The 16,051-nt window shown below is 36.4% G+C and overlaps 1 protein-coding gene across 3 annotated transcripts in view; it reads left to right on the top strand.

Moving 5' to 3' along the window:
- Positions 1 to 16,051, top strand: part of fynb (FYN proto-oncogene, Src family tyrosine kinase b) — a 95,882-nt gene that overhangs the window by 59,227 nt on the left and 20,604 nt on the right. For all 3 annotated transcript variants that reach the window (XM_080790185.1, XM_080790187.1, XM_080790186.1), the window contains one exon: positions 14,905 to 15,003. In XM_080790185.1, the coding sequence (XP_080646311.1) occupies positions 14,905 to 15,003 (99 nt within the window). The remainder of the gene's footprint in view (positions 1 to 14,904; positions 15,004 to 16,051) is intronic.

A 16,051-nucleotide genomic window follows, 5' to 3' on the forward strand; every position in this document is an offset into this window, starting at 1 on the left:
AAAAGGAAAACAGGCCCGTTTCTGCTTGTGATGTCGTCCCCAGGCCATTCCTCATCATGGCTTCATTCACACCACATGAACCCCCCCCCACCCCCCGTCCAATCCCTTATACTGCTTTATATCGCTCTCTCTCTCTCTCTCTCTCTCTCTCTCTCTCTCTCTCTCTCTCTCTCCAGTGTTTTTCGAACCCCACCCCACACAGACACACATACTGTGCAACACCCCCAGCCACACACAAACACACACACACACACACACACACACACACACGTCACACATACATAGAACACCCCCCCCACACGCACACACACACACACATTATCTGGTGTATGAGTGATGTGATTGCAGCCAGCGCCTGGTGGTACCATGTGTCACAGAGACATCGCCATGGGGGTCGTCTGGAGGGGGAGGTGTGTGGGCGTGTGCGTGCGTGTGTGTGTGTGCGTGCGTAAGCAATGCATGTATACCTACCTACAGTATGTGTGTGCACGTGCAGCCTATACGATTACACTATTAGTATGGTACACCACTGCCCTTAGTTGTCCCTCCAGGCAACCAACCAGCTAGCTATTGATGGTGTGTGTGTGTGTGTGTGTGTGTGTGTGTGTGTGTGTGTGTGTGTGTGTGTGTGTGTGTGTGTGTGTGTGTGTGTGTGTGTGTGTGTGTGTGTGTGTGTGTGTGTGTGTGTGTGTGTGTGTGTGTGTGTGTGTGTGTGTGTGTGTGTGTGTGTGTGTGTGTGGATGTGAGGTTCGTTTACAGCAGCGTGAGATGGTAGTGAGGTTCGTTTACAGCAGCGTGAGATGGTAGTATAGAAGGATTTAGTGATTCCACATGGATGGCATCAAACTCTTCAGATATGAGTAATGAGTATCCCTAAAACTAATTCAACTAATTAGGACTCTGGCTTTCATACATGGCTAACAGGCTGAATAATTAAAGGAAAACTCGTTTCTCTGTGTCTCCGGTATCGGTAAGAGTAATGGACAGTACTTGGCCCTATAAGCTCGTCAACGCTCTCTCTGTATTGCCATGACATACGGACAGATTGTTCGTATGGATGGACATCAAAAACTATAGCCAGCCAGATAACTGCTAAGATAAGAAGCAAGACTTTGCAGTTAATTCTGAGTATTGTAGTGTCAGACAGCAAAGCACCATGTTCAGAAAAATAGCAAGCTCACAATGCACCGCGTTGAGACGCATTGTGAGCTTGTAGATCGCCTATTTTTGGCCCCCCAGGATATGGATGATGGAGTTCAAATGGTTAAGATAAGAATGGGATAGATAACTGGTTCTCAAACAGTATATGTTTTGTTTCCTACATTTAGTTTTTCGTTATTATTTCAAAGTCATTTTCAAAATACATTCCCAAAAAGAATAAAAATAATCATGAATTAAAAACAAAAACACTAGTTTGTTTCTCGACCTGAAAAGTTTGGGAAAAACACTGGGATAGAGTACCCGAAAGCAATGGAAAGATGTCACGTGAGAAAAGCCAAGGGATGGGAAGATGACCAGCTTGTGCAGATGAAAGACTCTGGCGCAGAGGGAGGGAGGGGGGAGGGACGAGCGAGCCAATAGGAACTGATTATAGCTATAGTTAACGAGAGATGAAGGGATGGAGGGAGGACAGTAATGACTGCGTGGGCGTCCGGACTGAAAGGTTACTCAGAGCACTCCCCCTCCTCTTTCTCTGGGAGCCTTTCCTCAGTATTTAGTGGATGCTCTCATCCACACTGACTCATAATGAGCACTGTACTTGACCGTGTTAAAGTTACATTACAAGCAACAGTACTGAACTTGGCAACAGGGGAGTGACCGTTGGAGTCAAAACGAAAGGGAGGTGTCTCTAACATTCCACAACAAGCCATGGACATATTATCACAAAGCAAGCCAATGGAGAAGCATAGTAGTATAATATGGTGGGTGTTCATTACACATTCTGACCACTACCACTGGTGGCGCTAGTGAGCAATTAATGCATAATTTGCATAATTAATTATGCAAATTAGTAATTAAACATTCCATGAATTCCATAGATATAATTAGCATAATCATAAATAATAAATATCCATAAATATAAATATCCATAAATATAATTAGCATATAATAGTTTATAATTAAATAATAATAAAAACTAATAATAGGTTATTTATAAATGCATGATGTGTGTTTTAAAAAAAGCTGATCTCATCTCTCTCTCTCCCTGCTTCTCCTTGTGACATGCCTCCCCAAAAGACAGCAGAGATGCTGACTCGAAGGTGTGAAAAACAAACAAATGTAAATTTGTTTGTTTGTCCCTGGGGCTGAGGTGGGGGGATGGGCTCCCACTCTTTGTGTATTGCCATGGGCCAGACATGCAAATTAGATAAACAAGGGGGGGATGGGCTCTAACCAGGTGCCAGGTGCGACATGCAAATTAAATGAAGAGAGGGGGTGGGTTGGGGGGATGGGCTCCCCCCTTTGTGGAATGCCAGGTGCCAGACATGCAAATTAGATAAACACAGAGGTGGGGGCTCCACTCTTTGAAGTGAATTGTATGCATAAATTAATCAAGTTAGGATTTAAATTCCTTACAGACATTGCCAGTGGGGGTGTGATTCCACCTAGTGGTCAATATCTATATAAATATTTACACTGCAATACCGTTTATGCCCTGATGTGATCTCAGTCATCTAGGGAAATGTTTTTCAATCATTGGTCTGGGGACCACCAGTGGTCCTTGAATGTAATTATTGTGTAAGTCAAGGATATCCCCCTAGTGGTCAATTTCTATAAATATATATATATATATATATATATATATAATTACCCTGCAGTACCTACTATGCCCTGATTTCAGTCCCCATAGTGCAAATGTTTTCAAGCAATGGTCCGGGGGTTACCGATGGTCTTTGAGAGGGTTTAGGTGAGCCTCCCCAGCTAAATCATGGAGAGTTGGTAACCAAATAGTCTCCTTATAGATCTTTAACTCTATACTTTTCAATTTTTTGTGTTTTTGAATTTTTATGTTTCATGGTGTCCTAAGGTGTATGGTTTATTGTCTGTCTTGTATTATTTTTGGTGTTTTGTGTTGTGTCTTTGAATATTGTATGCTTCATGTGGTACTAATGTGTTGGGGTTATTGGCTGTCTTGTATTATTTTTGGTGTTTTGTGTTGTGACTTTGAATTTTTATGGTTCATGTTGTCCTAATGGGGTGGGGTATTGTATATCTTGTATTATTTTTGTGTTTTGTGTTGTGTCTTTGAATTTTGCATGCTTCATGTGGTACTAGGTGTTTGGGTTATTGTCTGTCTTGTATTATTTTTGGTGTTTTGTGTTGGGATCTTTGAATTTTTTATGTTTCATGTTGTCCAAATGGGGTTGGGTATTGTAAATCTTGTATTATTTTTTGTGTTTTGTGTTGTGTCTTTGAATTTTGCATGCTTCATGTGGTACTAGGTGTTTGGGTTATTGTCTGTCTTGTATTATTTTTGGTGTTTTGTGTTGGGATCTTTGAATTTTTTATGTTTCATGTTGTCCAAATGGGGTTGGGTATTGTAAATCTTGTATTATTTTTGGTGTTTTGGGTTGTGTCTTTGAATTTTGCATGTTTCATGTGGTACTAGGTGTTTGGGTTATTGTCTGTCTTGTATTATTTTTGGTGTTTTAGTGTTGGGATCTTTGAATTTTTTATGTTTCATGTTGTCCAAATGGGTTGGGTATTGTAAATCTTGTATTATTTTTTGTGTTTTGTGTTGTGTCTTTGAATTTTGCATGCTTCATGTGGTACTAGGTGTTTGGGTTATTGTCTGTCTTGTATTATTTTTGGTGTTTTGTGTTGGGATCTTTGAATTTTTTATGTTTCATGTTGTCCAAATGGGGTTGGGTATTGTAAATCTTGTATTATTTTTTGTGTTTTGTGTTGTGTCTTTGAATTTTGCATGCTTCATGTGGTACTAGGTGTTTGGGTTATTGTCTGTCTTGTATTATTTTTGGTGTTTTAGTGTTGGGATCTTTGAATTTTTTATGTTTCATGTTGTCCAAATGGGTTGGGTATTGTAAATCTTGTATTATTTTTTGTGTTTTGTGTTGTGACTTTGAATTTTGCATGCTTCATGTGGTACTAGGTGTTTGGGTTATTGTCTGTCTTGTATTATTTTTGGTGTTTTGTGTTGGGATCTTTGAATTTTTTATGTTTCATGTTGTCCAAATGGGGTTGGGTATTGTAAATCTTGTATTATTTTTTGTGTTTTGTGTTGTGTCTTTGAATTTTGCATGCTTCATGTGGTACTATGTGTTTGGGTTATTGTCTGTCTTGTATTATTTTTGGTGTTTTGTGTTGGGATCTTTGAATTTTTTATGTTTCATGTTGTCCAAATGGGTTGGGTATTGTAAATCTTGTATTATTTTTTGTGTTTTGTGTTGTGACTTTGAATTTTGCATGCTTCATGTGGTACTAGGTGTTTGGGTTATTGTCTGTCTTGTATTATTTTTGGTGTTTTGTGTTGGGATCTTTGAATTTTTTATGTTTCATGTTGTCCAAATGGGGTTGGGTATTGTAAATCTTGTATTATTTTTTGTGTTTTGTGTTGGGTCTTTGAATTTTGCATGCTTCATGTGGTACTAGGTGTTTGGGTTATTGTCTGTCTTGTATTATTTTTGGTGTTTTGTGTTGGGATCTTTGCATTTTTTATGTTTCATGTTGTCCAAATGGGGTTGGGTATTGTAAATCTTGTATTATTTTTGGTGTTTTGGGTTGTGTCTTTGAATTTTGCATGCTTCATGTGGTACTAGGTGTTTGGGTTATTGTCTGTCTTGTATTATCTTTGGTGTTTTGTGTTGGGATCTTTGAATTTTTTATGTTTCATGTTGTCCAAATGGGGTTGGGTATTGTAAATCTTGTATTATTTTTTGTGTTTTGTGTTGTGTCTTTGAATTTTGGCATGCTTCATGTGGTACTAGGTGTTTGGGTTATTGTCTGTCTTGTATTATTTTTGGTGTTTTGTGTTGGGATCTTTGAATTTTTTATGTTTCATGTTGTCCAAATGGGGTTGGGTATTGTAAATCTTGTATTACTTTTTGTGTTTTGTGTTGTGTCTTTGAATTTTGGCATGCTTCATGTGGTACTAGGTGTTTGGGTTATTGTCTGTCTTGTATTATTTTTGGTGTTTTGTGTTGGGATCTTTGAATTTTTTATGTTTCATGTTGTCCAAATGGGGTTGGGTATTGTAAATCTTGTATTATTTTTGGTGTTTTGTGTTGTGTCTTTGAATTTTGCATGCTTCATGTGGTACTAGGTGTTTGGGTTATTGTCTGTCTTGTATTATTTTTGGTGTTTTGTGTTGGGATCTTTGAATTTTTTATGTTTCATGTTGTCCAAATGGGGTTGGGTATTGTAAATCTTGTATTATTTTTGGTGTTTTGGGTTGTGTCTTTGAATTTTGCATGCTTCATGTGGTACTAGGTGTTTGGGTTATTGTCTGTCTTGTATTATTTTTGGTGTTTTGTGTTGGGATCTTTGAATTTTTTATGTTTCATGTTGTCCAAATGGGTTGGGTATTGTAAATCTTGTATTATTTTTTGTGTTTTGTGTTGTGTCTTTGAATTTTGCATGCTTCAGGTGGTACTAGGTGTTTGGGTTATTGTCTGTCTTGTATTATTTTTGGTGTTTTGTGTTGGGATCTTTGATTTTTTTATGTTTCATGTTGTCCAAATGGGGTTGGGTATTGTAAATCTTGTATTATTTTTTGTGTTTTGTGTTGTGTCTTTGAATTTTGCATGCTTCATGTGGTACTAGGTGTTTGGGTTATTGTCTGTCTTGTATTATTTTTGGTGTTTTGTGTTGGGATCTTTGAATTTTTATGTTTCATGTTGTCCAAATGGGTTGGGTATTGTAAATCTTGTATTATTTTTTGTGTTTTGTGTTGTGTCTTTGAATTTTGCATGCTTCATGTGGTACTAGGTGTTTGGGTTATTGTCTGTCTTGTATTATTTTTGGTGTTTTGTGTTGGGATCTTTGAATTTTTTATGTTTCATGTTGTCCAAATGGGGTTGGGTATTGTAAATCTTGCATTATTTTTTGTGTTTTGTGTTGTGTCTTTGAATTTTGCATGCTTCATGTGGTACTAGGTGTTTGGGTTATTGTCTGTCTTGTATTATTTTTGGTGTTTTGTGTTGGGATCTTTGAATTTTTTATGTTTCATGTTGTCCAAATGGGGTTGGGTATTGTAAATCTTGTATTATTTTTGGTGTTTTGGGTTGTGTCTTTGAATTTTGCATGCTTCATGTGGTACTAGGTGTTTGGGTTATTGTCTGTCTTGTATTATTTTTGGTGTTTTGTGTTGGGATCTTTGAATTTTTTATGTTTCATGTTGTCCAAATGGGGTTGGGTATTGTAAATCTTGTATTATTTTTTGTGTTTTGTGTTGTGTCTTTGAATTTTGCATGCTTCATGTGGTACTAGGTGTTTGGGTTATTGTCTGTCTTGTATTATTTTTGGTGTTTTGTGTTGGGATCTTTGAATTTTTTATGTTTCATGTTGTCCAAATGGGTTGGGTATTGTAAATCTTGTATTATTTTTTGTGTTTTGTGTTGTGTCTTTGAATTTTGCATGCTTCATGTGGTACTAGGTGTTTGGGTTATTGTCTGTCTTGTATTATTTTTGGTGTTTTGTGTTGGGATCTTTGAATTTTTTATGTTTCATGTTGTCCAAATGGGGGTTGGGTATTGTAAATCTTGTATTATTTTTTGTGTTTTGTGTTGTGTCTTTGAATTTTGCATGCTTCATGTGGTACTAGGTGTTTGGGTTATTGTCTGTCTTGTATTATTTTTGGTGTTTTGTGTTGGGATCTTTGAATTTTTTATGTTTCATGTTGTCCAAATGGGTTGGGTATTGTAAATCTTGTATTATTTTTTGTGTTTTGTGTTGTGTCTTTGAATTTTGCATGCTTCATGTGGTACTAGGTGTTTGGGTTATTGTCTGTCTTGTATTATTTTTGGTGTTTTGTGTTGGGATCTTTGAATTTTTTATGTTTCATGTTGTCCAAATGGGTTGGGTATTGTAAATCTTGTATTATTTTTTGTGTTTTGTGTTGTGTCTTTGAATTTTGCATGCTTCATGTGGTACTAGGTGTTTGGGTTATTGTCTGTCTTGTATTATTTTTGGTGTTTTGTGTTGGGATCTTTGAATTATTTATGTTTCATGTTGTCCAAATGGGGTTGGGTATTGTAAATCTTGTATTATTTTTTTGTGTTTTGTGTTGTGTCTTTGAATTTTGCATGCTTCATGTGGTACTAGGTGTTTGGGTTATTGTCTGTCTTGTATTATTTTTGGTGTTTTGTGTTGGGATCTTTGAATTTTTTATGTTTCATGTTGTCCAAATGGGTTGGGTATTGTAAATCTTGTATTATTTTTTGTGTTTTGTGGTGTGTCTTTGAATTTTGCATGCTTCATGTGGTACTAGGTGTTTGGGTTATTGTCTGTCTTGTATTATTTTTGGTGTTTTGTGTTGGGATCTTTGAATTTTTTATGTTTCATGTTGTCCAAATGGGGTTGGGTATTGTAAATCTTGTATTAATATAATATTTTGAATTAGTACCACATGAAGCATGCAAAATTCAAAGACACAACCCAAAACACAAAAAATAATACAAGATATACAATACCCAACCCCATTAGGACAACATGAAACATAAAAAATTCAAAGACACAACACAAAACCCCGAAAATAATACAAGCCAGACAATAACCCAAACACATTAGTACCACATGAAGCATACAAAATTCAAAGATCCCAACACAAAACCCCAAAAATAATACAATACAGACAATACCCAACCCCATTTGGACAACATGAAACATAAAAAAATCAAAGATCCCACCACAAAACACCAAAAATAATACAAGACAGACAATAACCCAAACACCTAGTACCACATGAAGCATACAAAATTCAAAGACACAGCACAAAACACCAAAAATAATACAAGACAGACAATAAACCATACACCTTAGGACAACATGAAACATAAAAAATTCAAAGTCACAACACAAAACCCCAAAAATAATACAAGACAGACAATAACCCAAACACCTAGTATCACATGAAACATACAAAATTCAAAGACACAACACAAAACACAAAAAATAATACAAGATTTACAATACCCAACCCCATTTGGACAACATGAAACATAAAAAATTCAAAGATCCCAACACAAAACACCAAAAATAATACAAGACAGACAATAACCCAAACACCTAGTACCACATGAAGCATGCAAAATTCAAAGACACACCACAAAACACAAAAAATAATACAAGATTTACAATACCCAACCCATTTGGACAACATGAAACATAAAAAATTCAAAGATCCCAACACAAAACACCAAAAATAATACAAGACAGACAATAACCCAAACACCTAGTACCACATGAAGCATGCAAAATTCAAAGACACAACACAAAACACAAAAAAATAATACAAGATTTACAATACCCAACCCCATTTGGACAACATGAAACATAAATAATTCAAAGATCCCAACACAAAACACCAAAAATAATACAAGACAGACAATAACCCAAACACCTAGTACCACATGAAGCATGCAAAATTCAAAGACACAACACAAAACACAAAAAATAATACAAGATTTACAATACCCAACCCATTTGGACAACATGAAACATAAAAAATTCAAAGATCCCAACACAAAACACCAAAAATAATACAAGACAGACAATAACCCAAACACCTAGTACCACATGAAGCATGCAAAATTCAAAGACACAACACAAAACACAAAAAATAATACAAGATTTACAATACCCAACCCATTTGGACAACATGAAACATAAAAAATTCAAAGATCCCAACACAAAACACCAAAAATAATACAAGACAGACAATAACCCAAACACCTAGTACCACATGAAGCATGCAAAATTCAAAGACACAACACAAAACACAAAAAATAATACAAGATTTACAATACCCAACCCCCATTTGGACAACATGAAACATAAAAAATTCAAAGATCCCAACACAAAACACCAAAAATAATACAAGACAGACAATAACCCAAACACCTAGTACCACATGAAGCATGCAAAATTCAAAGACACAACACAAAACACAAAAAATAATACAAGATTTACAATACCCAACCCATTTGGACAACATGAAACATAAAAAATTCAAAGATCCCAACACAAAACACCAAAAATAATACAAGACAGACAATAACCCAAACACCTAGTACCACATGAAGCATGCAAAATTCAAAGACACAACACAAAACACAAAAAATAATACAAGATTTACAATACCCAACCCCATTTGGACAACATGAAACATAAAAAATTCAAAGATCCCAACACAAAACACCAAAAATAATACAAGACAGACAATAACCCAAACACCTAGTACCACATGAAGCATGCAAAATTCAAAGACACAACCCAAAACACCAAAAATAATACAAGATTTACAATACCCAACCCCATTTGGACAACATGAAACATAAAAAATTCAAAGATCCCAACACAAAACACCAAAAATAATACAAGACAGACAATAACCCAAACACCTAGTACCACATGAAGCATGCAAAATTCAAAGACACAACACAAAACACAAAAAATAATGCAAGATTTACAATACCCAACCCCATTTGGACAACATGAAACATAAAAAATTCAAAGATCCCAACACAAAACACCAAAAATAATACAAGACAGACAATAACCCAAACACCTAGTACCACATGAAGCATGCAAAATTCAAAGACACAACACAAAACACAAAAAATAATACAAGATTTACAATACCCAACCCATTTGGACAACATGAAACATAAAAATTCAAAGATCCCAACACAAAACACCAAAAATAATACAAGACAGACAATAACCCAAACACCTAGTACCACATGAAGCATGCAAAATTCAAAGACACAACACAAAACACAAAAAATAATACAAGATTTACAATACCCAACCCCATTTGGACAACATGAAACATAAAAAAATCAAAGATCCCAACACAAAACACCAAAAATAATACAAGACAGACAATAACCCAAACACCTAGTACCACCTGAAGCATGCAAAATTCAAAGACACAACACAAAACACAAAAAATAATACAAGATTTACAATACCCAACCCATTTGGACAACATGAAACATAAAAAATTCAAAGATCCCAACACAAAACACCAAAAATAATACAAGACAGACAATAACCCAAACACCTAGTACCACATGAAGCATGCAAAATTCAAAGACACAACCCAAAACACCAAAAATAATACAAGATTTACAATACCCAACCCCATTTGGACAACATGAAACATAAAAAATTCAAAGATCCCAACACAAAACACCAAAAATAATACAAGACAGACAATAACCCAAACACCTAGTACCACATGAAGCATGCAAAATTCAAAGACACAACACAAAACACCAAAAATAATACAAGATTTACAATACCCAACCCCATTTGGACAACATGAAACATAAAAAATTCAAAGATCCCAACACAAAACACCAAAAATAATACAAGACAGACAATAACCCAAACACCTAGTACCACATGAAGCATGCCAAAATTCAAAGACACAACACAAAACACAAAAAATAATACAAGATTTACAATACCCAACCCCATTTGGACAACATGAAACATAAAAAATTCAAAGATCCCAACACAAAACACCAAAAATAATACAAGACAGACAATAACCCAAACACCTAGTACCACATGAAGCATGCCAAAATTCAAAGACACAACACAAAACACAAAAAATAATACAAGATTTACAATACCCAACCCCATTTGGACAACATGAAACATAAAAAATTCAAAGATCCCAACACAAAACACCAAAGATAATACAAGACAGACAATAACCCAAACACCTAGTACCACATGAAGCATGCAAAATTCAAAGACACAACCCAAAACACCAAAAATAATACAAGATTTACAATACCCAACCCCATTTGGACAACATGAAACATAAAAAATGCAAAGATCCCAACACAAAACACCAAAAATAATACAAGACAGACAATAACCCAAACACCTAGTACCACATGAAGCATGCAAAATTCAAAGACCCAACACAAAACACAAAAAATAATACAAGATTTACAATACCCAACCCCATTTGGACAACATGAAACATAAAAAATTCAAAGATCCCAACACAAAACACCAAAAATAATACAAGACAGACAATAACCCAAACACCTAGTACCACATGAAGCATGCAAAATTCAAAGTCACAACACAAAACACAAAAAATAATACAAGATTTACAATACCCAACCCATTTGGACAACATGAAACATAAAAAATTCAAAGATCCCAACACAAAACACCAAAAATAATACAAGACAGACAATAACCCAAACACATAGTACCACATGAAGCATGCAAAATTCAAAGACACAACACAAAACACAAAAAATAATACAAGATTTACAATACCCAACCCCATTTGGACAACATGAAACATAAAAAATTCAAAGATCCCAACACAAAACACCAAAAATAATACAAGACAGACAATAACCCAAACACCTAGTACCACATGAAGCATGCAAAATTCAAAGTCACAACACAAAACACAAAAAATAATACAAGATTTACAATACCCAACCCATTTGGACAACATGAAACATAAAAAATTCAAAGATCCCAACACTAAAACACCAAAAATAATACAAGACAGACAATAACCCAAACACCTAGTACCACATGAAGCATGCAAAATTCAAAGACACAACACAAAACACAAAAAATAATACAAGATTTACAATACCCAACCCCATTTGGACAACATGAAACATAAAAAATTCAAAGATCCCAACACAAAACACCAAAAATAATACAAGACAGACAATAACCCAAACACCTAGTACCACATGAAGCATGCAAAATTCAAAGACACAACACAAAACACAAAAAATAATACAAGATTTACAATACCCAACCCATTTGGACAACATGAAACATAAAAAATTCAAAGATCCCAACACTAAAACACCAAAAATAATACAAGACAGACAATAACCCAAACACCTAGTACCACATGAAACATGCAAAATTCAAAGACACAACCCAAAACACCAAAAATAATACAAGATTTACAATACCCAACCCCATTTGGACAACATGAAACATAAAAAATTCAAAGATCCCAACACAAAACACCAAAAATAATACAAGACAGACAATAACCCAAACACCTAGTACCACATGAAGCATGCAAAATTCAAAGACACAACACAAAACACAAAAAATAATACAAGATTTACAATACCCAACCCCATTTGGACAACATGAAACATAAAAAATTCAAAGATCCCAACACAAAACACCAAAAATAATACAAGACAGACAATAACCCAAACACCTAGTACCACATGAAGCATGCAAAATTCAAAGACACAACACAAAACACAAAAATAATACAAGATATACAATACCCCACCCCATTAGGACAACATGAACCATAAAAATTCAAAGTCACAACACAAAACACCAAAAATAATACAAGACAGCCAATAACCCCAACACATTAGTACCACATGAAGCATACAATATTCAAAGACACAACACAAAACACCAAAAATAATACAAGACAGACAATAAACCATACACCTTAGGACACCATGAAACATAAAAATTCAAAAACACAAAAAATTGAAAAGTATAGAGTTAAAGATCTATAAGGAGACTATTTGGTTACCAACTCTCCATGATTTAGCTGGGGAGGCTCACCTAAACCCTCTCAAAGACCATCGGTAACCCCCGGACCATTGCTTGAAAACATTTGCACTATGGGGACTGAAATCAGGGCATAGTAGGTACTGCAGGGTAATTATATATATATATATATATATATATATATTTATAGAAATTGACCACTAGGGGGATATCCTTGACTTACACAATAATTACATTCAAGGACCACTGGTGGTCCCCAGACCAATGATTGAAAAACATTTCCCTAGATGACTGAGATCACATCAGGGCATAAACGGTATTGCAGTGTAAATATTTATATAGATATTGACCACTAGGTGGAATCACACCCCCACTGGCAATGTCTGTAAGGAATTTAAATCCTAACTTGATTAATTTATGCATACAATTCACTTCAAAGAGTGGAGCCCCCACCTCTGTGTTTATCTAATTTGCATGTCTGGCACCTGGCATTCCACAAAGGGGGGAGCCCATCCCCCCAACCCACCCCCTCTCTTCATTTAATTTGCATGTCGCACCTGGCACCTGGTTAGAGCCCATCCCCCCCTTGTTTATCTAATTTGCATGTCTGGCCCATGGCAATACACAAAGAGTGGGAGCCCATCCCCCCACCTCAGCCCCAGGGACAAACAAACAAATTTACATTTGTTTGTTTTTCACACCTTCGAGTCAGCATCTCTGCTGTCTTTTGGGGAGGCATGTCACAAGGAGAAGCAGGGAGAGAGAGAGATGAGATCAGCTTTTTTTAAAACACACATCATGCATTTATAAATAACCTATTATTAGTTTTTATTATTATTTAATTATAAACTATTATATGCTAATTATATTTATGGATATTTATATTTATGGATATTTATTATTTATGATTATGCTAATTATATCTATGGAATTCATGGAATGTTTAATTACTAATTTGCATAATTAATTATGCAAATTATGCATTAATTGCTCACTAGCGCCACCAGTGGTAGTGGTCAGAATGTGTAATGAACACCCACCATATTATACTACTAAGCATAACACAGTGCAGGGGCCAGAAACAGCAAGACACCAACCATAGCTTTCTCTATTCTGGGCATGTCATAATAGGCGAACGTTTCTAGAAGATTTTGCAATGTGTTGTGAGCTTGTAGATCGGCAATTTTCCCCAATGAGACTTGGTATAAACCGAAAAAAGGATAGTAGTATTAGAGGGCCGTGGTCAATGAAGCATGTGGTTTAACAGATCTGGAATTCTACACTTCTGTTTTTAGTCTGCCAGACGAGGCTTAAAAAAAATACAACTCTAGAATAGTGGTGTTTCCTCATGACTGCTATTATCCCATTTGGAGAATGCTCTACCACAGATGCCATGTTGTTCTTTTCACTTCCTGATCAGTTTGAACGGCCAAACGCCGCCCAAAGCTACAAGAGCTTGCAGAAAGCATGCAGTGTTTCGATCACATGAATTATGGATTTATTTTTCTGTGTGCGTCATGTATATATGTATAGCATTTCACAGATGCTTTATGCATTTCACCCGACAGTCCTTTGAGTGCATGTACATACAGTTCATTTTTAGCATGCACGGCCTAAGGGTAGACATTAGACAACCCCCCCCCGACATTTGTGTTATAGCTCTCAGCATGGGTTGCCAAACCTTCCCTAATGGAAATATGGAATCGTCCCTTATTTGGAAACTAAAAGACGTGTCCCTTATAGGGCATAGCAGTGGCAGCCATTTTGTGGTTCCACTCGAAAAAAGCCAATGCATTTTTCCCATAGAGATTTCAATCAATTATTTTAAGCCTATAATCAAGCCGGATCCTGGTGAATCATGACCATAAAACCTTTGATTCTGTGAAAAAAGAAATCACACCCGTGTGCAGTGAGGGGCACTCTCATCATCATACATCATACATCCTGTTAAACATCATCATACATCACATTCCGTGCTCAGCCATAGACACTAAGGTTCCGATTGTTAGTAGCCAATGATCCATGGCTGCTTTTGTGAATGTCAGCACACATCGATTCATCGATTGTTACCTCTTTATGCAGTGTTCTGTTTTTCTTTTGAGCATGAAATGGTTTTAATAAAGAAAATGTTTAATTCAAACTCTCTCTCTCTCTTTCTCGCTCTCTCTCTTTTAGTGAAGGTGACTGGTGGGACGCTCGCTCACTCACCACCGGTGGAAACGGCTACATTCCCAGTAATTATGTGGCTCCAGTGGACTCCATCCAGGCTGAGGAGTGAGTGTGTTTATGTGTGTGTGTGGGGGGAGGGGGGGGGGGGGGGGGAGGGGAGGGGTATACATCGCACAGCCTGTAACTTCTTCTCGCAAGTGCTCCGAAAAGGCATCGTGGCCTCTGGAGACAAGGACGCAGTCTTGTCAAACACGCACTTCTCTCCGTTGATACCGTGTGAGAGATAGAGAAATGCAGGGAAGGAAGGAAGGAAATCATACCCTGATTGACAATGTATCTGCCAGACCATTTCACAAGCTAGCTAAAATGACACGTGAGACTTCATAAAGAGTTGCATTTAGCATTTGAAATGTCAGGTCAGTGTGACCGAGATTTCTCTCTCTCTCTCTCTCTCTCTCTCTCTCTCTCTCTGTGTGTGTGTACTGTGTGTGTGTGTGTGTGTGTGTGTGTGTGTGTGTGTGAGAGAGAGAGAGAGAGAGAGAGAGAAGTGCTTCATACACTCCACCCATCATATTGTGACTCTGAATAATGATCTTATGGTTGTGTTGTGAAGTCGAGGGCTCATTATAAGCCTTCTGAAACCGAGTGAAACTAAACAGAATGAACGAGAGCTAGAGAGAGAGAGAGAGAGAGGTTAATGAGAGAGAGAGGGAGAACGTTCTGGTGCCGTGCTCATTAACACAGATCTACTGTGGCACCAGAGGAAACCTGTTCACAGGGTGACGTCATATATATGGGCGATGTTTGACTAATTACAGTCTGCAGGACTGCAGGAACCTTGAAATGCCAGCTTTTCATGAATGTCAGACCAAGAGAAACCTGCTTGATGCTCCGGTTGCCTCCCGAAATCACAAGGTTTTGACAAACACTGCTTTAAATAATAATGTAACCACCGATATAGATATTCATATTAAAGGGTTAAATTATTTTGAGCCCAGGTTTTAGGGTCTGAGGCTAAAAGGTCAGGTTAACATCATTTGTGTCACAATCCCTGTTACTTTTTCAAAAGGGCTACAAGAACCCAAAATCAAACAAACAGCTGGTTGATGTTCAAATTGCCATGGGTTTCTTCTATTTTTATATTTAGTAGTGT

Source organism: Protomyctophum bolini, assembly GCF_963924005.1.
Source record: "Protomyctophum bolini genome assembly, chromosome: 19".
In the NCBI taxonomy this organism is placed as follows: Eukaryota; Metazoa; Chordata; class Actinopteri; order Myctophiformes; family Myctophidae; genus Protomyctophum; species Protomyctophum bolini.